The sequence below is a fragment of the Conger conger genome, chromosome 4 (genome assembly GCF_963514075.1).
Source record: "Conger conger chromosome 4, fConCon1.1, whole genome shotgun sequence".
NCBI lineage: Eukaryota > Metazoa > Chordata > Actinopteri > Anguilliformes > Congridae > Conger > Conger conger.
The window spans coordinates 39,819,202-39,840,149 of NC_083763.1; the positions used below are offsets into that span (position 1 = coordinate 39,819,202).

At 38.8% G+C, this 20,948-nt stretch overlaps 1 protein-coding gene across 3 annotated transcripts in view; it reads right to left on the reverse strand.

Annotated features, from left to right (window-relative positions):
• ndc1 (NDC1 transmembrane nucleoporin) overlaps positions 1-17,453 on the reverse strand; it is a 29,622-nt gene extending 12,169 nt beyond the window's left edge. For all 3 annotated transcript variants that reach the window (XM_061239378.1, XM_061239379.1, XM_061239377.1), the window contains exons 1-9: positions 17,243-17,453; positions 13,196-13,316; positions 12,928-13,029; positions 12,649-12,823; positions 9,939-10,071; positions 9,691-9,799; positions 9,536-9,587; positions 7,174-7,306; positions 1,388-1,480 (exon numbers count right to left, since the gene is read on the reverse strand). In XM_061239378.1, the coding sequence (XP_061095362.1) occupies positions 1,388-1,480; positions 7,174-7,306; positions 9,536-9,587; positions 9,691-9,799; positions 9,939-10,071; positions 12,649-12,823; positions 12,928-13,029; positions 13,196-13,316; positions 17,243-17,281 (957 nt within the window). In that variant the 5' untranslated portion in view covers positions 17,282-17,453. The remainder of the gene's footprint in view (positions 1-1,387; positions 1,481-7,173; positions 7,307-9,535; positions 9,588-9,690; positions 9,800-9,938; positions 10,072-12,648; positions 12,824-12,927; positions 13,030-13,195; positions 13,317-17,242) is intronic.
• Between the last annotated feature and the right edge of the window lie 3,495 nt (positions 17,454-20,948).

Here is a 20,948-nt window from a genome sequence, read left to right on the forward strand (position 1 = left end):
AAATGAAACTGAACTGTGAAATGAAACTGAACTACACTACGCAGGACTAGGAGACCTTGATTGTCAGAAGAAGAGATCCAGCCCTCTTTTCCTGATTTGTGCTTCTCGTTGAGTTCCATTGCGGGAATATGAATCTTGTGCAAGCAGGTTTTAACAAGTCAGTCACTTCATAATAGAAACATACGATTATTGTGGATTATAAAGGTGTTGAAGGCATAATGAAAACACAGTGAAAGTATCAAAACGCAAGGTGCGCAAATCCATTTGAAGAAAGCGTGCATTTAAACGAGCTGTTTGGACTTTCATGAAGTTATGACATCACAACAATAAATTAATTTGCTTCAGCATAGCCCACCTTGTAGCCAGAACAAATCCAAGCGCTCAACGCAGACAACACTTGTAGCAAGCAGGTAACACTTAGTTTTATCCTGTAACACAAGTAACACAACTACAAAGTACAGGTGGTTTGTATCATAGTAAATGTAGTTTAGTTATTGTAATTGTTGGAAGATTTGTAACAACCAGGTTAGAATTTTAAAGCAAGCCCAATAAAGTTCCAATAATGTTAAAGGGAAAATGTCCACCGCAAAACTACAGTCCTCTCCATAATGTTTGGGACAAAGACCCATCATTTGCCTCTGTGCTCCACAATTTGAGATTTGTAATAAAAATAATTATTTTACATTTTGGTTTCACTATGTAGAAATTACAGCAGTGTTTATACATAGTCCCCCCATTTTAGGTCACCATAATGTTTGGAACACAGCAATGTTATGTAAGTGAAAGTAGTCCTGTTTAGTATTTTGCTGCATATCATTTGACTGCAATTCATGGATATCACCAGTTAATGGACGTCTTCTCTGGTTATGCTCTGCCAGGCCAGTATTGCAGCCATCTTCAGCTTGGCTGATTCAATTGGCCACTCAAGAAGTGACCATTTTTTAACTTTGAAATACTCCTTTGTTGCTTTAGCAGTACGTTTGGGATCAGTGTCTTGCTGTAGAATGAACCACCGGGCAATGAGTTTTGAGGTTTGTAGATAATACTGAAGGGACATAGCTGGATACTTTTATGAACTGCCAGCCAACGGTAGTTCGCAGAAATTTTGAATTTCTCCCACCAGTATAAAAATAATGACTGATAATGACATGCACTTTTTTCTGAAACCATTGCTATTCTCACGCAGCATTTTGAATGTTTGTAAGGTGTAACCACAACGGGGCCTGTACAAACAAGTATCCATTGATTTAATCCAAGTTGAAAAGGTTTAAAAAATATAGGGATGTTGATGGTTTTTCTAGCTTTAAAAAAATAAAAAATTTACCTTTGGCAAGCCAACTAATAACTAAAATATTTAACTCTTGGCTGAAAACAAATTTGCACTTACCTTTAAAATGATTGTTTCTTTGCCACTTAAAACTGCAGGTAGACATTGGAATGTCTCCTCAGAAAATGATGACTGCACAGGGACACTGTATGCCTTCAAAGAAAAACAGATGCAAATTGGTACAAACAGTGAACTTTTACAGAGAAGTTAGTACTCTCCAGAAGTTTTGGGACAAAATTGCTATCCAGAAAAAGACCAAAGAAAATGAAATGCATATTACACAACTAATTTCATGTATTTAAAAAAAAAAAAAAAAAAAAAACCCCACTATGTTAAGTCCCCCATGATTTAAGTGACCAACAGCATTGGGAAAACTAGCTTAGTTGAACCTGTTCACAGAGATGACAAATTTGGCCAATCCTGGTCTATTTTAGGCTTTATAAGTCCAGATGTGAGCATCACAGTGAGCAAAAAAACATCTTAAATGAAGGAAGTATACAACTTAGAAAACCATTTTCATAACTTAGGTACAAAAAAAAAAAAAAAAGAGGTGAATGCAAAAATGTCTTGGACCACCACTAATATACTTTGAATGACGAAATTAGCGCAATATGCAAAACAATGTTTCTCGACTGAGATCACGGCTATATTCGCATGTGGAAGCAACAAGACGGCGTACATGATCAAATTTGCTCTGGCTCCATACATCATTAAACAACTGAGTGGCCAAGTCTGCGAGGCCACCTGCTTTGTTGTCATGTTTGATAAAAACATCGACAAAACCACAAAGATCAAACTGGTAGACATTCATCTGCACTACTGGGTATAATGAAATGATAGGGGTGGGATCAAATATCATGAGTCTATCATAATACGAAAACGACGTGACAACATGGATGGTAGAGCTTAACAATGTATCGCAAAATAAACTATTCGCAAATTCACAACCACATATTTTAAAATTAGCCAAACGACTTTACGTCAACCATTTACAACACCTTTACTCCTATCAAGTACATGACTAAAGGAAATCAGCAAATGCATCGGCGTTTATATGACTCGTAACCTTAGGCTGTTATCAGTTGTTGAGAACAAAGGATTTCAGAAGCTAATTAACACGTGAGCGCACATTTCAGTCATAACAGTTCCAGCCCTTTAGAGATACAAAACGTGACTCGGAGGTTGAATATTGCCAATTACATCTCACTATCGACCGACGGCTGGACCTCCCGAGCCACCCAGTCCCACATCATAATCACAACCCATCCCATAAATACAAAAAAATGAATGCTTTGTATTGCAAACCCATCCACTATTCATCGGTCATTAGGGGTGCAACGAATAATCAGCGCAGTCGACAAAAATCAACGACCAAATTAGTTGTCAACGAATTTAATTGTCAATTAGTTGGTGACATCACATGTTTTTCGCGTGATGATCTGACATGTAGGCATTACCGCTGACCGGAATGAAGTGAACAATACAATAGCGCGATGGCAACACCTTCACGACCAAAAACCACCCTGAAGTGGTTTATTTCCTTAGAACTAGAGTGGTTTATTCCGCATATACCACAGCTATAACCAAAATTAGTATTTGGAGAAAATAGTGTTACTGTTATACATGTGCACATCCTCAGAATATAGCTAAGTGAGAACCTTGCTAACTCAGTGGAATTTAGCGAATAGCAATTCGCGATCACCATCTGCAGTCTCGATAAATCTTTCAAATAACGCAGTTTTTGCCCATTATTCTACAACTTAACCCCCTGTCACTAACTAGAGTTTAGCTGATGTTAACCATGCAGTGTCCATCTTAGTTAATGTTAATTTAGTGTGAACATCAATGTTAGCGACACTGTCCTTAGTCTTCAACTTAACCTACGTATGTGGAAACTATGACTAGACCATGTCATATTCATTTGTTGAAACCAAACCGTTTCTATAGTGATATGGTAAAAAACGGATTGAAAACGGCATCTTAAACTTGTTCTCGTTGTGGTGGGCGAGAATTTATTTAAAGGGAAAAACATTATCTAGGCATAGCGCTTTGTCACGTCAAGACAAGCGTTTTTAGACAGACCACTTTTTACTGCATTGTCTGGCAAGTTATCTGTCATAATAATTATAGTATCCATTGGTGCTAAAAAGACAAAAGAATCCTTTCTTTTTAGGTGGCACTTTCCACTTCATGGCCTTGGTTTATTACTGTGCATTTACTGGAAAATCCACACCCCTCCAGCCAATCAGAAACAAGTATTTAAGTATAAGCCCTGGTATAATAACATTTTTTTGTGATCCTGTTGACAAAAATACCCAATGGATATTGGAATTTTTATTCATCTTTTGTATCAGCGGGAAAGTTCATTAAAAGATGTAGTTTTGAATGAACTATTTATTGACTTTATTGTTCGTTAGCACATGCCTAAAATGACCTCAAGCTAAATTTAAAAGCTGATGGCTAAAGAGCCATTGAGTAATTGTGCTATTCATAATCCGAATAGTCGATTAATCATTTCAGTAAATCACAGAATTATTCGACTATCAAAATAGCTGTTAGTTGCAGCCCTAAGTCATACTGCAGCGAAGATAGGGGAAGTACTGAAATCAAAGATGGGGGAAGCTGTCAAAGCACTGCTGTTACAGGCAACACAGGAATATGGACATAGCTGTGTGAAAGTGGGCTTGGACCACATATCAAGTTCAGGTGAAGACTATGTAAATGGTAAATGGTTGGCATTCATATAGCACTTTTATCCAAAGCGCTGTACAATTGATGCTTCTCATTCACCCGTTCATACTCACACACCGACGGCGATTGGCTGCCATGCAAGGCACCGACCAGCTCGTCAGGAGCATTTAGGGGTTAGGTGTCTTACTCAGGGACACTCCGAAACAGGCAGGGGAACGAACCGGCAACCCTCCGACTGCCAGACGACTGCTCTTACTGCCTGAGCCATGTCGCCCCATAGACTATGTATAATTGAACAAGACTACATGTTTACATGTTTAGGCAAAAAATGTACAGATGCGCTACAAAAATGAACGGCCCAAGCCCAGAAGCGGCCCGAGGAGTTTTTAGAATGACAAATGTAGACAAGCAGGGTATGGGGCAGAACATAGGTATAGGTTTTCAGTGTATTATAGTAATGACCGTGCATGTCTGTTTTATAATATTCTAAAGGTGGAAATCAGCATAGTATGCCTTTAATGCAACCAGCATGCTGATATTTACACTCACACTCAGCATAACAAAATTGATTGATTGTAAGAAGAACAGACTCTGTGTTCTTCTGGATTGTGACGCACAGTGCACAATCCAGTCTTCTCAATGATTGACTGGAGAGATAGGAAATGTAGGCAATTAAAAAAAAATACTTTGGATGCACCTTGATACACACCTACAGGGTGAAGGTGCCCTGACATGCAGATCTAGGATTGGTTTTCAGAGCCCAATTGCAAGTTTAATCACATGTAACTGACCCTGCATCAGCAACCAGGGGTCAACTTCTACATGTAGCCATTTCTCATGTCTCGGTGATGCTCACCTCTGGAGTTCTAAAGCCTCAAAACAGAAAATTGCAGAAATGAGAAAGGGTTTTCAGATTGGGAATCTGCACAAAGGGGTTAAACCCCATTAGTATGGATCGTATGCGACCTTGACTCATCTGCTATGTTGGAGGACAAGCAGCCCACTGCCGCAACGTAAACGTTGTTTTATTGGTCAATGATAAATCACAAATACAGTGATAACACAGATTCATGATGGTTAATTTTATGTTTATGGTTGCTCAAATCGAGCTGATCGGGAGAGAGGCAAGTCGCTTTTTTGTTTGCCAAAGATTATTACCCACCAGGGCTAACGTTGACAACAGAAAGAAGAGCAAGGCAGATTTGCAATATAAGTATGCAAGATCTTACGCCAGAAAAAATTGAATACATACAAGTTTGTACGGATCACTGTCACTGGCAAGCTTACTCTCAATGCATTCTATCATATAACTCCTCACATTCAAGCTAACCAATGAGCTGAAAAATCCCAAGGACCAATTTTACAAAGTGTAAAGTCCAAACTAGCGAGGTACTTTACAACAAAATCAGCGAATAAATGTTGTGGCACCATGATTAATTATATATCCTAGCGAACTGATTATATCCTAACTTCTTTTGAACATAAAGTCATTGGGAAGACAAGTGAATAATCAACAATGAAAAGGTTATCTCCTCGCGGTTCCCCTCTTCCACTTGGCATCATACAGTAATGTGCAAAAATGTAGGCACCCCTAGTCAAAAAGCCTTTTACAATTAATATCGAAGTGAGCAGAAGCAACCCTGACCTCTACATGGAATGCTATATAAACATAGCAAGATTATTTTAATTTGTTAGTCTTAAAATAATAAAAAAAAAGGCCCTGCACAAAATTTTGGGAACCCTGGAACTGAGTTGGCCATTCCAAAACCTTCATCTGGCTTTCCTGGAGGTACTTCATGGTTTATTTTGAGGTATGCTTTGGATAATTGGTCTTGCTGGCATACTCAACCTCTTTCCAATTTCAGCTGGACTGACTTTCGAACATTACCCTCTAGAATGTCTCAATTTCTCATTTGGTGGAATCCATTCTTCCTTCCACTCGCACAATATTTCCTGTGCAAACAACTGCAAAGTATAAAGGATCCACATCCATGCTTAACAGTTGCAGATAACAGATAAAGGCTTCACCTTTTTTCTCCAAAAGATGGCAAAAAAGTCCAATTTTGGTTTAGTTAGTCTGAAGCACATTGTTCCAAAAGGCTTCTCAACATTTTCTTTTGCATACTTCAGATGCCTCATTTTTGTGTTGAAGTTGTAGGAAAGGCTTCTTTCTGGCAATTCTGCCATGTAGGTCTCTGTTATTTCAAATATGTTGTATTGTTGTCCTGTGAACAGCAAGACCAGTGTTACCTGGGCTACTCTTTTTCGCAGCTCTTTTGCAGTGATGTGTGGGTTCCTTTGAGAATTTCTCTCCAGGTCACAGGCCATTTTATCTGAACTCATTCTTGGTCCTCCAGACTTTGCCTTGACTTGAACGGTTTTCATTTTCTAATAATGTTTCTGACACCTTCTTGGTGGAAATGAACCATCTTCATTCTGAAATCCTTGGACAACTGTTTAGAGGAACCCATGGTTGTTAAGACCAGAGAGGACAGCCACTGCAGTTTGAAGGCATGGAGTTACTTCAAATTAAAAAGTTCAGCCCAGGAATTATACTCATCTGACTCATTGAAGCCCTAAAGAGCAAATTACCTGGGTCTGGGCCTTAGTAATCACCTTTTAGTTTAACTCAGGCTTGCTTTCCATCACATACAGATGAATTGTAACAGACATTTAAACCAGGGACGGCCAAATTTTAGCTAGTTGTAGCTAGTTTGCTTGATAGATTGCTACTGAAATATCATATCCATAAATGAAACCTCTACGTGATCACAGAGTTGCAAAATGCCATGAAAATATGTTTTACCATTAGTGAGTGACTGTGTGATTACACCTGCTGAGTGCAGGTGTCAGCCTATAGGACTGTTAGCTAGTTACGTTGTTAGCTTATTTCTGTTTAGATTCATAAGATGCATGTGGGATATCCCTAATATTGTGGAAGGAAAACAGGTGATTTTTAAAAATGAATACTTTTTTTTTGTCCGCTGCATTTTTTATACCTTCAGAGTGGATGGGCACATCAATTAGCCTAACACCCATTCTCTACCCCCAGTCTAACAGACCTGAAATAACTTCAGGTCTACAGAAATTAACACAAACATCTAAACAAGCACTAAGGAAATCTGAACACAGTTTTAATGAAAAATCGCCCAGACCTCAGTGATGTATATCTTGAAGAGAAGCATTGTGGTGTACCAGATGACAAAGAGGAAGGTGCTACTGATCCATAGATGGTAAAGCAAGGAGAAGTCCAGGAGTCCAGCCACTGTGTCCAGGGCATTGACAGAGCTGGACAGGGAAAACAAGAAAAATAAATATTTCATTGAGTGCCACCTTTACATAGATGCCTCATGGCATATGCTTATGCTCACGTAAAGGGGCACCCAGAAATTGAATTCAAGTATGTTTCCCAGTTACTCAGAGTACTATCTATGCATCCAGATATTTTCACTGAGATGTAAATAACTTTTTTAGATTCAGTTCACTGATGTAATGGACCTCTACGGACCGCTCCGTTTCTGATAACCAATACACTGACAATTTAGATTTGAAAAACTCAAACCGCAATGTCTCCTTCCAAATATAATGCAACAGTTACTCACGAACATCAACAGAGCTCAAAAATGCACATTTTAGTGGGGAGATATGCTAGTCTCATATTCACTTGTTGCGCTAATAATGTGATAGGAAATGATGTGCTAATGCCGTTAGCATCGGACTACTTCTTACTCATCAGCATCAACATTCACATGAGGTTATTCAAAATGCATTTCTGCCTGAAATCAGAGCGCAAGATACTCTCTTCAAACGGATACACTCAAACAAGATTGGTGGAATTCTAGAAACCGTAGGTATAAGTATAACAATAGGTATAAGGCGTATACCCTCAACTACACCCTTGATGGTAACACTATTTGAACGCCTCGCCATTATGGATGTGCATGGTTATTTGAATAACCGAATATCTCATCACACAGAGTTTAACAGCATGAATTTCCAATGACATTAATAGCACAAAGAAATCCCAGTGGAGCAGGATGCTAGACAGGCAATAATCCAGGCTGCCATGTATCCAGTGCAGGACAAAATGTGTATATATTCCAGCTGAGGCGGCTATTTTCGACTGAAATAAATGCGAGATGTAACATTGCAATGAGCTTCAGTATTGGCGAGATAATCTGGAAACGTTGTGTTGGAGGAACCAGTACCGCTTTTTTCTCCCAGAAGCATAATTCATTGTATGACTGTTTGTCACAGAAGTCGCATGGGATTTTCTTTTTGGCAGTCTCTTTAATTCCCTGTTTATTTTCCACGATTGTTTTGGAGCATAACTAATCAAAACAAACACACGCTCTTTCCGCGATGGCCAAAAGCAATTAAAAGCAACATATCATTGCATTTAGCCTACCCATTTTTTCTTTTCGTACTAGCAGCAAGACTTAATTTTTTTAACTTCAGTTACTGTCACTATGGTTATTGCAGCCACTTCCCACTGCTTTGCAAGATAACAAGGATTCTAATGGGAATTTCGATAGATATTATGCACTGATATTATGTTAATTTTATCTTCTGGATTAACTCAAGTAAATTTATTCTTCAACAGAGAAACACAAACATGTAGTGGTAGAAAGGCTGGCGCTTTTTTAGTACCTAGAAATTTACTACCTCTTATCCAACATTACATCATTGATTTCTGCACCCACAGCAGCCCAATTCCATACAGATTTTAGGAAAAGTCATGGATAAAGGAGCATACTGCATTTATAGTATTGGGGGTAATTTTTATATGAAACACACACTGAACAGAAGTAAGAGCAGCACTAGCTTCCGCGATATGACGTATACGCGAGTGAAACTGGGAATTGTTGGGTGGGTGGGAAGTCGATTTGACTGAGGTTAATTAAATGAGGAGGGGGAAGCAGGGCTGTAGCCTACGGCTCTGGGGGGGGGGGGGGAGCCGTAGGCTACAGCCCTGCTTCCCCCTCCTCATTTAATGAAAAGGATATTGATTGGAGGGGAACGGAAAATTTCATATAAATACATGCCAGCTGGAACAGAATGATGTCAAATCTTGTTTTCCAGGAAGTTTATGGAAAAAAACAAAACATTTCAGTAAAATTCGATATAGCTAAATATATTAGCTTGTCATTGTGAAAGCAGCTGACGTGAGTGTGTGACTGCATGGTGACTGATGACCGGTGACAAGCTGGATAACCTCCAAACAATGTTCAACCCCAGGGCTACTTTCACTTTGACATCTTGCATTTAAATGTGGCATTAAGAGATAGATCATGAAAGCCAAGATATTGTTCTACAAAATGAAGTTGACAGCCAAAAATGAAAATTTTATACATAATCATTAATTCAGGTGAAACTGGCCATTGTGACTTCTGACTAATTATAATAGAATGGGTCACATATTATTATAATTATTATTAATAATATTATTATTTCAGTTAAATAAGGAACTCCTTCACAAAGAGTAAATATTACAGCACACAGTGATAAGAATCTCACCTGTTTTTATGAAGGTTCATTGTGGTACAGATCCAGGCTCTGGGAACATATCCTTAATATTTCAAAAACATAAATACAAATTTAATTTAAAAAATATATTTTTTAATTTAAACAAAGCTATTGCTGTCCTTCTAAATAAGTATTTCAGATCTTACCCAGGAAAAAATAGAAAATGCAATAGTTCCGTAATGAATATAAAGACTGAATTGCACTGTACTTCACAACCAGAGGCAGAGCTCCCTTGAAACGCAGGTACTTGAATTGCTGAAATTAAACAAAACAAACATGTATGTGGTTGTGTCTACAACCCTTACAATAATGCAGCTTAACCAATTAACATATTACAAGGTTCTTAACTGGACTCGTAACAGGACAACATGAAATTAATTTAAATTCACTGTACCTGTACGGTGTGAAATGAAACGTAGTTCATATTTTTAACCAGTCCAAGAAGACTGTAACTGTATCCCATAAAGGCTCCAGCCAACATCAAGAAGAGATGATACTCATTTAGACACATGTGATGAGCAGTGCCACTGCAACAAGAATCAAATAATGTGGGAGGTAATTTGTCATAAAAATGATCAACAGAAAATGCTATTTGAAGATTTGTGCACTGTGGGCCTGATCCGGGCTTGAGTCATTTGTACTTGAATGCAAATTGAACACACATCCTGGCTTTAAGTCACCTAATTGAGTCACTTAATTAACATTCTATCACCTTAGCCCATTATTGAGTTCACCTGCCCAGTTTAAATGGGAACAGGTGTGACAATAATGCATATCATGTGGTGTCCAAATCCGTGATAGACGGACCTAGAAACAATATACATTTTCTGATTTTTCCCCGCTTTAATGCCAAATATACAGCACCCTCAAAAAGCATTGGAACAGCAAAGCTTTGTTTTTGCAATACACTGAATACATTTGTGGTTGAGATAAAGATGAGACAAGAGTTCAGAATTTCAGCTTTTATTTCTAGTATACCTTGATGTGTTAACCTACTTAGAACATAGGACCTTTGGTATCAGACCACCCGATTTGTAGGTGGGCAAAAGTACTGGAACAGAAAGTATGAAAAAATGAAAGTAAATAACACTTAACATTTGGTAGCAATCCCTTGCATGCAATAACTGCATCAAGCCTGCGATCCATTGACATCCCTAAACTGTTGAATTCTTCTTTTGTGATGCTTTTCCAGGCTATTATTGCAGCCTTTCAGTTGTGTTTGTTTCAACCCCTTAATCAGGAGGTGAAATCCATGCTCAATCATGTTAAGGTCTGGTGATTGACTTGGCCAGTCTAAAACTTACCAGCATGTGTTGGCAGCATGTTTTGGGTCATTGTCTTGTTGCATGATGAAGTTCCTCCCAAGTAGTTGGCCACATTTCTCTGTAAGCTGGCAGACAGAAAGTTTTTGTAGACTTCTGAATTCATCCTGCTGCTACCATGATGGGTTATATCAGTGAGCCCACATTAGTGAGCCCACTTCAGAAGCAACCATGCAAGCCAAAGCCATGACACTTCCTCCACCGTGCTTCACAGATGAGCTTGTATTTGGATCATGAGCAGATCCCTTCTTTCTCCACGCTTTGCCCTTCCCATCACTTTGGTAGAGGTTAATCTTGGTCTCATCAGTCAATAAAACTTTGTTACAGGTGTTTTGTGGCTCATCTCTGTACTTTTTTGCTAATTGTAATCTTGCCTTCCAATTCATACGCCTAATGAGTGGTTTGCATCTTATGGTATAGCCTCTATATTGCTGCTCTCTAAGTCTTCTTCGAACAGTGTATTGAGACACCTTCACACCTCGCCTGTTGAAATTTTTGTGATGTCAATGACTGATGTTTTTGGGTCACAATGTTTCTGCCATTAACTGCTGTTGCCTTTCTTGGTCGACCTGTTCAATGTCTGTTCCTCAGTACGCAAGCGGTTTCTTTTTAGGACATTCCAAGTTGTACAAGCTATCCCCAATGCTTCTGCAAAGGCCAATTTCCTCTGTTTTCTAAGATTCAAAATGGCTTGTTTTTCTCCCAAAGAAAGTTCTCTGGCCTTCGTGTTGCTTTATCTTTTCTAACACAAATGCAGTCTTCACAGGCAAAACGAAAACCAGGAATAGACATTCAGAACTATTTATGGTTTAACAAATCAATCGAAAAAGACACATCTGGGCAACAAGAAACACCTGTCAGTCATATGTTCCAATACTTTTGTACTCCTAAAAATGTTGTGGCCTGATAAACAACTTACAAAAGGTGATATGGTCGAACAAATCTCGATAGAAATGCCAGGAAATAAAAGCTGAAATTCAGATCTGTCGTGTGCATCTTTTGACCTGAAACTCAATTGTCTTCAGTGTATAGCAAAAACAAAGAATTGACCTTGCTGTTCAAATACTTTTGGAGGGGAGTGTAGGAGACTCCAAACTCAACACAAACCCCAATTTTCACTGACGAGTGACTCTTTGGGTGCCACCCCACCGCCAACCCCTTTTAAAAGAGCCAATATCTTTAGAACAACAAATCCAGCAGCAGTAAGACTAATGTTCTCGATTGAATATATAAGGAACATTTACACCAAGTTAGAGCAAAATTGGAGTGGTCAGCCCTGACACCTCTGGTTGATTTCACACGGAATGACCCTTATCACATTCATATTTTCCAGCGGTGGACGTGGTTCATGTTGAGTAAATTCAATTCAGCAGGGACCACTCATTTTGGAATCAAGCAAGTGCATTGTCAAATGAGGATGTGCAAGTTCCTCAAGTGAGGATTGGACCCTGTATTACATATGAGGCAATACCACTTCAGTTCTGTATTCAGAGTGCTGAACATCTTAACAAGGGCATTGATTGTTGGAACCACTGAATTCAGAGAAAAAGATAATTTTACTTTGACTTCCCCAACACTAAGATTGGCCTGGTTAAGCAGCTTGTTAAACAGAAAAACAGTGCATTACAAGTATAAATATTTTCTGAAAATTTGCATACAATTCAGTACTCATGCTACACTATATCTGTGTACATTTTGGCAGTTCTAAATCATTGTTATGTAGGTACAGAATGAAAGTTTGAAATTAAGACACTGCACCGATGCAGTAATTGTATGGCTCACCCTCTATCCTCAGTGCATGGCGTGGCTATTAACTTATATCTCCCCCCGATCATTACAGAAGCACACCATGCCATCACCATGCCCATCATGCAATGGGCCAATGAATGGACAAACTGCTGGGGATGAAGCACTTTTCCCAACAGGGCTATCCTGGTGCAAGGGATGGAGGGCACCACTGAAAAAGACCAAATCCAGGATGAAATGCTTTGTGAAACTCTATATATGGGTATGCTTCACAAAAATGTTAATTTAATGATTATTTAAAGAAACTCTACTCACCAGTGTAATATTCCAGGTTGAAGAACCCAACCAACAGCACAACCAGAGTGAGGATGAGGAGAGAGAAAATGATGGAGGAGCTAGACAGGAGACTTGTGGATTCTGAGATGAAATATTTTTTTCTTAGACCCAACAATTTTCACAATTACACTCACAGTTACAACCCCATTATTTGCTCAAGTTTATAAAACACTTAAAATGTCATGGCCTTGCACTAGCAATTTTTGATAGATAGCTAAACCACAATGATTAGTCTAAATGAGCTTACCAGATATCCACTGGATAGGATGCAATAAAGTAGCTTGACTCAAAACTACCAACAAAGCTGTGGTGACTGGTAACAGCAACACTGACCATGCAGTGCTGGCAGCAGCCCTCCACCAAACAACCTGAAAAAGATATGGCAGAAAATTATAGGGATATTATAAAACACCAACAAAAACTGCTTAACGGAGCTTAATGTACCAAATGAGCAAGATCACAAAATGTGTACGGATTAAATTTAGCACGAGTACCAACAGTGTTGCAAGACAAGAAAAAAAATATTTTAGCTTTTTGCCTGGTTAAATCACAGCTTAAGGCTTAATGTACCAAACCATAAGATGAAATGGATTAGGAAAAACAACGCAAAATTAGCTTAATAGATTTTTCACTATTTTCTTGGGAGAGAAATTTCCCCTCATTTCCCCAATACCCTCATCCTCATGCGCAATGTCGGCACTCATGCTAATGTAAAATATGCTGCGTTTAGATTATGGCCTGAGATACAGGAACAATGTAACTGGATGGGACAAGTATTATATCGTTTCTAAGAATGCTGCTGTCTTCTAACATCACATTCAACAAGTCACAGATACCCAAGACTTTTTTATTTCAAAATCCCGGAATTTTTCTGTTTTTATTATTAAAAATGTATTAAAAATGGATGAAAATCGAATGAAAAATTTAATTAAGAAACATGTGGACAACTGGTTATAATTTCTTTTCTTTTAACCCCTTATGCATCACCCCTTTTCTTGACACAAGCTTAAAAATGAATACGGTTACTATTCTTGAAGACTTTTGACTACAGGCATAATCCTGGTCTCTTCTGAAAGGTAACCCTTTGGAGTTTGTATTCCAAGAGCCAGAATTACTCCAAACATTACTCAAACAAAGTTACAGAAATGGAAGCTTTTTTTTCTCTCACTGATAAGATTTTCTGTTTTTGACTGGATACAGATTATTGTAGCTGTGGCTGGTATGCTTAGAAACACAATGCAACCAAGTCACAACAGTGGACAAATCCTCTTTCAAATATGCGGACAATACCAGTTTACTGTAGACTGACCTATCAAAGAATTATGCGATTTAATTGAGAATTGTCGTTCTTATTAAGTATTCATTTAAATCATGTAAAAAATATTTTATATGTAGGTTAAGTGTGGAGTTTCTAGCTCACAATTCCACTTGTGTTCAGTGTTCCGAGTGCTGAACGTCTTTAGGGCACCAATTGTTGGAACCTCTGGATTCAGAGAAAACATATTTTACTTAGTCCTCGCTTCGCCGACACTAAGATACATCTGAGTTTTGTGGGTTATTGCTCTTTGTTTAAGCACAATAAGCCTGGTTAAGCAGCTTGTTAAAAAGAAGAGGAAAAAAATAGCATAACAAACATTTTTTCATCAAATAGCCTACTTCTGTTTGCAGACTACTCACATCCTACACTACATCATCGTACATTTTCATGGTTCACAATAACCATTTAGGTACATTAAACAGTTTTTCGTTAAGCATATCAGAACAGCCCAGAAAATCGGAACCACATCCCAGTTTCAGCAAGCATCAGGCCATAATTAATTAAATGCAGCTAGTATGTCAGTTATGCTAAACCAACCAAGTCCATTTGCTGATTTCAATTCGCAAAGCATTCTAGAATTACCGACTTCAATAGCTCTTCAACAGAACAAGCCACAGGGGTTAAAAATAAGTTTCTTAATCAGCGGGGGACTATTAACTTTGTGGCCGATTTCTCCACCAACTTTGAAATTACAATGAATTCCAGAACAACTCTTATGATGTGGGGGGGCCTCCCAACATCAATTTAATGAATTTAATTAGATGAAAATTAAGCAGTCAGCCAATGGCAGAAAGAATATACAGGATCACAGGATTTGGACTCGTTATAGATTGTACTGATTGTACTGGCTAAAGAGGCTAACGGGTCTGGTTAAGCTAATTTTGAATAAAGTTCCATTCTAAATTGATGCAGATGTCAGAAAGAATTAGGTTGAGTAATCCTTTTCGGAGAGCTTTTTGAACATGTTGGAGAGCTTTATATAAACGTACTCTCATGTGGAAAAAAAAAACAAACACGTGAAGTTAATTTTCTTGATTTATCAAAAGATCTGTTTCAATAGAAAAATACGCCTTTCTGATCATTCATGTGTCTGGACAAAAAGATACGCAGTTGTTTTGTATTTCGATAGATTTGGGGACACTTGAGGACATCTGGGTGCAGTTTTATGAAAACTCAAGTAGAATTTGAATGCCTGTTAATATCATTACCATAAGCTGAGTTTGTGTACAAATATAATGTGGTTCTGCGTTGGTCCTTGACTTAGAAATTAAGATATTCATTGCTAAACTAAAAACACTATAAAAACTATAAAAGCTTTTTGAGGCTTGAGGTTTTTGGCTTTTTGAAAATTCTTTGTATTTTAGTGCAACTTGTGTACACTATGTACATGCTCTGACAAATGTGTTCTGTACTAAGTTTCTAAGTCTCTTCTTTAATTTAAGTCTTCAACGATGTGTGTGCAGTAAATAGTTTTTGAGATTGCTAGTTGCAAATTGGAAAAGGTTAATGCGGCTATATGGGGCGGCCTGTTCGGTTAAGGTACATGACTGGGACCCGCAAGGTCGGTGGTTCGATCCCCGGTGTCGCCACAAAAAGATCTGCACAGCTGCAGGGCCCTTGAGCAAGGCCCTTAACCCTGCTTTGCTTCGCATTGCTTCAGGGGAGGATTGTCTCCTGCTTAGTCTAATCAACTGTATGTCGCTCTGGATAAGAGCGTCTGCCAAATGCCATTAATGTAAGGTAATGTAACATGTCAATAAAATATGCTCCCTAAAAAAATAACATGATGCACGATCATTCATCACTTTGATGAATAGCCTATCTGTTACAGAAAATTAGATGGATAACAGAATTTTGCTAAATATTATCTGTGATATCCTAGCTATTCCGCTGGTCCGGTTGCAGTCGTTTGATTGCCATTTCAGTTAACCTATTGGCCTTCACAGACATGCTAGCCTGATAAGTAGCTATTCGCAAATGTGTAGGCCCAAATGACAGAAATCAAGACGAAGGGGGAGCAGCAGAACCCAGTGCTTGGGGAGAGAGACAAACAAACCAATCTGACAGAAGAATTGGGTCAGTTTGTTCACTTGAAAGAATTGTTGGAAAATATTTAGTCATTCACAAACTGCCCATCACTATGTAGGACATTTCTAGCACCCTAAAATATGACAAATTTGAATACACACAGGAGAACAAGACAGCCAATATGCTTTACTATTTAGTAAATTTGGAGGCATTTTGGGGACAGTCTTTGGTCGAGTGATGTGGATATTAACATTGATATTATTACAGTTTACTTGTTATTTTCACACAAAATACTTGTATATTCTCTTGTATAATTTCCAAGACTTTTTGTGGATCTTCTCTTTATGTTGAAAGATGTTCTGTACAAAAACCCCAATAAAGAGTTGGCGAACCTATTAACATTTTAAATTGAGAACGCACTTTTCAGACAGTCCCCAATATGAGCATTCAGAGCCATAAAATGAAGAATAATTGGTGAGAACATACAGCGAACTAAAACATTTTTTAAAAATATATAAATCATGGGGCAATGAAATGCTGGGCCTTAATGCTGTAAGGCGAAGTTAAATTTTTCTATATCAATATTACGGCAAACAAAGGCTTGTGCTTGAGCTCTCTTGATTAGTTAAGTAGGCTAACAGTCTAACAGATCACTGTGGTTTGTTCTGTTGAAAAGATACTCAAGTCCGAATGTCGAATATAAAAACTAACTTTACCACAATGGCAGTACAAATCGCACCCACGCAGCACTTTTACAAGTTAAAGTGAAAATAGTGAACTATGAACTGTTGCTCGTACAGGTTATGTATCGATATTACCTTAGTAAACTTAGCTAGCTAAGTTACCCATGTTCAGTTTTCGACTCTCCTGCTCTAACGTTAGTTCTCACAACTGTGACATAGCTAACGTTAGCTACGTAACGTTAAATAAAATTAAGAAAGCACATACCTTACGAATGAACCAGTGATTTTCCCCCTGCGGAAACATAATCGAACTTAGCTGGAAACAACGCTTCCGCACATTGACCGAAACGAGTTAGTTAGGCAAAGCTTATGAATACATGCATTAACAAATGTCAAACAAGCAGCATGACGAAAAAACCAACAGCTCAGAATGAAACAGTTTCCACACCGCGCCACTTGCATTCAAAGGACCTCCCTTAGACCCTTCCAGGATTGAGCTGCCCCGTGCGCTGCCTTATCGAAAATACAAAACACAGACTGTGTCCGAAATGGCTCACTATTCGCTAAGTAGCAAACTACATTGGCCGTCAGCCACCCGTGAACGAATTCAAAAATACAATTTTACTCACATTTTGAGGGCAGTAGAAATGTCACATAATGCAACGTAAAATCAAGTGAAGAATCGTGGTCAATAGAAAGGTGGATACAAACCACAATGCTTTGCGACCAGCATTTTACATAACTTTATTACAGGCTACACCCATAGACTGTATAAAAATAATTATATTTTTGCATAATTTCCCGATCTTCCAGGTCATACAGTGGATATTTAATAGACTAGCTCATCCAATAAAATAATGAGACTGCTTTTTTACGCTTTTGTGTTCAATTGCTTATACCCACCCAAATTAGACAATTTAGTTACCATTAAATTCTTCATGTCTTAATACAGTGACTTTATATCAGGGGTTTCATTGATTCCGCATTTATTTTGCATTTTTTTGTTACTTCCACCCCCTAATACAATTATATTATGCCAGACTACGCTGTATAAACCAAAGACTGTATAAAAATATGGCCCGAGTCACTGCGACGTCACCCTGTCCAGTTTCTGGCCGCCGCTGTCACAAGAAATTCCATCCCCCTCAGAAACTATCCCCTCCGGGTTCACGTTGTGACAGCGCCAACCGCAGTGGCGCCGGTGAGCACCGTCTCTGATGACCGGGAAATGCATGACCCGGGAAAAGCGGTGTTGGCCGCTTGGCTACACCATGGGGCCAGGGTTTGCCATTCTCTGAGGAGATCGCAAACTCCAGTGGTTAGTCAAGGTATTGCAGTTTTGTAAGCTTCTGGTGCCGAAAAGCAAATTTCCTTGGTTTACTTGTATTGGTTTACATCACACTGCACGCACCAGGGGCATGTTCAATCAGAAAATGTTTTGCTATGGTTTCTGTGTTGAACAATATGTTTTCTCCCAATGTTGTGCAATGTTTTGCAACAGGCTTAGAGGTATGTTTACTCCTGTTTGGTGGGCGTGTCAGGGGTTTGGCCCAAATTAATAATGGTGAAGGCCTATGCTTTAATGACCGGACAACACACTCTCAGACACCATAGGAGAAAAACCATACTATGTCAGTCAGTTTACCCACGGTTTGCAACAGGATGTTCAATGCGCCACCATTTCTGTTTAACTAAACGTTCTGTCCGTGCTGAACATTGCCCTGTTCATGGGCACACCCATGCATGAACGAATATGAGGCTGTGATTGGCTCATCGACTGATGTGCTGAAAATGGTTGAGAGAGTTCCCTGCACAGATTGCTTCTCAGTCAATGATTACATGAATCCACTTTCAGTGTCATAGCCTATTGTTTTGATCGTCGTTGTCGTTATATTATCACAGACAATATGACTATTAATAATGTTACCTGCAAAATAGTTGTGTCCATTGTTCCAGGTGATGAGTTGACTAATAAATTAAGAATAAATCACACTTGTTTAAACTGAGTTTATTTGGATTAAATGCTTAAATTATGTGTGTAAAATCACAGTCAGTGTAGCCGTTTCCTAAATATGGGGCAAAACGTCTAAGGACAAACACGTCCAGTGATGTCACTGGACGTGTTTCGCTTGACTTTCCTGTCAAAAGGGAATGTTAGCATTCAAATATCTTGGAACCTAACTTGGCTAGCCTGAGCGATATGATGGACAGCTCTGACTTCGCCGAGTTAGAGGCAGGGCCGGGGGAAGACAATACAGCGCTCTGGGCAAAATAGGAATATGCCGCCCCCTATGTGTTTTAAGATAAAAAAATGCCAGCTTATCACATATCACACCAGTTTATTTACTTAAGACAGGTGTAATGAATTAATACCATTGACTCACCATTTAAAAGAGGACCTTTCTTGCTTTGGCTGCTGCAAACTGTTCAATTATCTTGGAGTCATCCAATTTGCAACAGATTTGGTGCTCAATTGAAATTTTGGCTGCTCCATTCAAACGATCTTGTAACTTTGTCGATTGCAGATAGTACAAGTTTGAGATGCTAAAAACTCCTGTCTCCTGATGCCATGGTTACCAGCACAGTTAATAATAAGCACAGGGCAATGCTAAGATTTGGGTAACGTTACAAATCCAAAACATTTTCCCGGTAGATGTTACATTTCATTTTCATGTTATGTTACGTTTCATGTTTAGTTCTTGTTACAATGTATTTTCTAGTCTTGTCATGTCACGTTATACATTACATTACATTACATTATTGGCATTTGGCAGACGCTCTTATCCAGAGCAACATACAGTTGATTAGACTAAGCAGGAGACAATCCTCCCCTGGAGCAGTGCAGGGTTAAGGGCCTTGCTCAAGGGCCCAACAGCTGTGCGGATGTTATTGTGGCTACACCGGGATTAGAACCACCAACCTTGCGTGTCCCAGTCATTTACCTTAACCACTACGCTACAGGCCACCCCATAGTTTATTCATGTCACAGTTTTGCAAACTTGTTATGTCACGATTTATGTTTGTTTCATGTTATGTTGTTCCGTTCATTGATTAGCATACACTTTTTTGCGTCTTTCTGCTGTGTTCATGCTTTCTCTCTCTCCCTTGCTGTCACTCACGCTTCCATAATTGTTTCATTTTCCTGTGTCTACTTACTAATCTACTAACTTTAGATCAGGACTGGGTAATACTAACATTCTAACCATGTGTTCATGTTTACCTTACGTTTCTTGTGCATGTCTAACGCAAGGGCAGGATCGGTTTATTACTAACAATCACTAATTATCTTGTTAACGTGTCAATCCTCCACACCTGATTTCAATTTGCATGCTGCGCTCAAGTTAATTGTCTGCACTTGTCTACACCTGCATATAAGCTCAGTGTTCATGTCATGTCTTTGCAAAAATAGTTCCCTCCTGTTTTTCAGTGCACGGTTGAGTGGGTTTCCAAGCTATTGTCTACCTGTTAAGATCCAAGCCTGTTTATTGACCATCGTTATTGACTTCTGTTTTGTTGACCATTGCCTGCGTGTATCAGTGTTTACCTGTACAGACAGTGCTCACCTGTACAGTCAGTGTTTACCTGTACAGACAGTGCTCACCTGTACAGTCAGTGTTTACCTGTACAGACAGTGCCCCCCCCCCCCCCCCCCCCCCCATAGACAAGTATAGGAAATGCACATTATAAATTATATTTCAAACAATACAATGCATCGAAATTGATATTTATAACCTTGATTTCTCAGGCCTCAAAAAACAGAAAGGATTATTCGACCAGGCACAATCATTGATTTCACCTATTTTATGCAGTATCGCAGTTTTACTACCCACAGAACCGTTTCATAATGGTCTTTGTAGGCCATTCGTCAGCTACTCATCACGTGTTCAATACGACCCATTAAGAGTCTAGTGTTGACTCACGACGAATAAAACAACGGCCCTATCAGTTTGTTCTCGAATTGTGTCACGTAA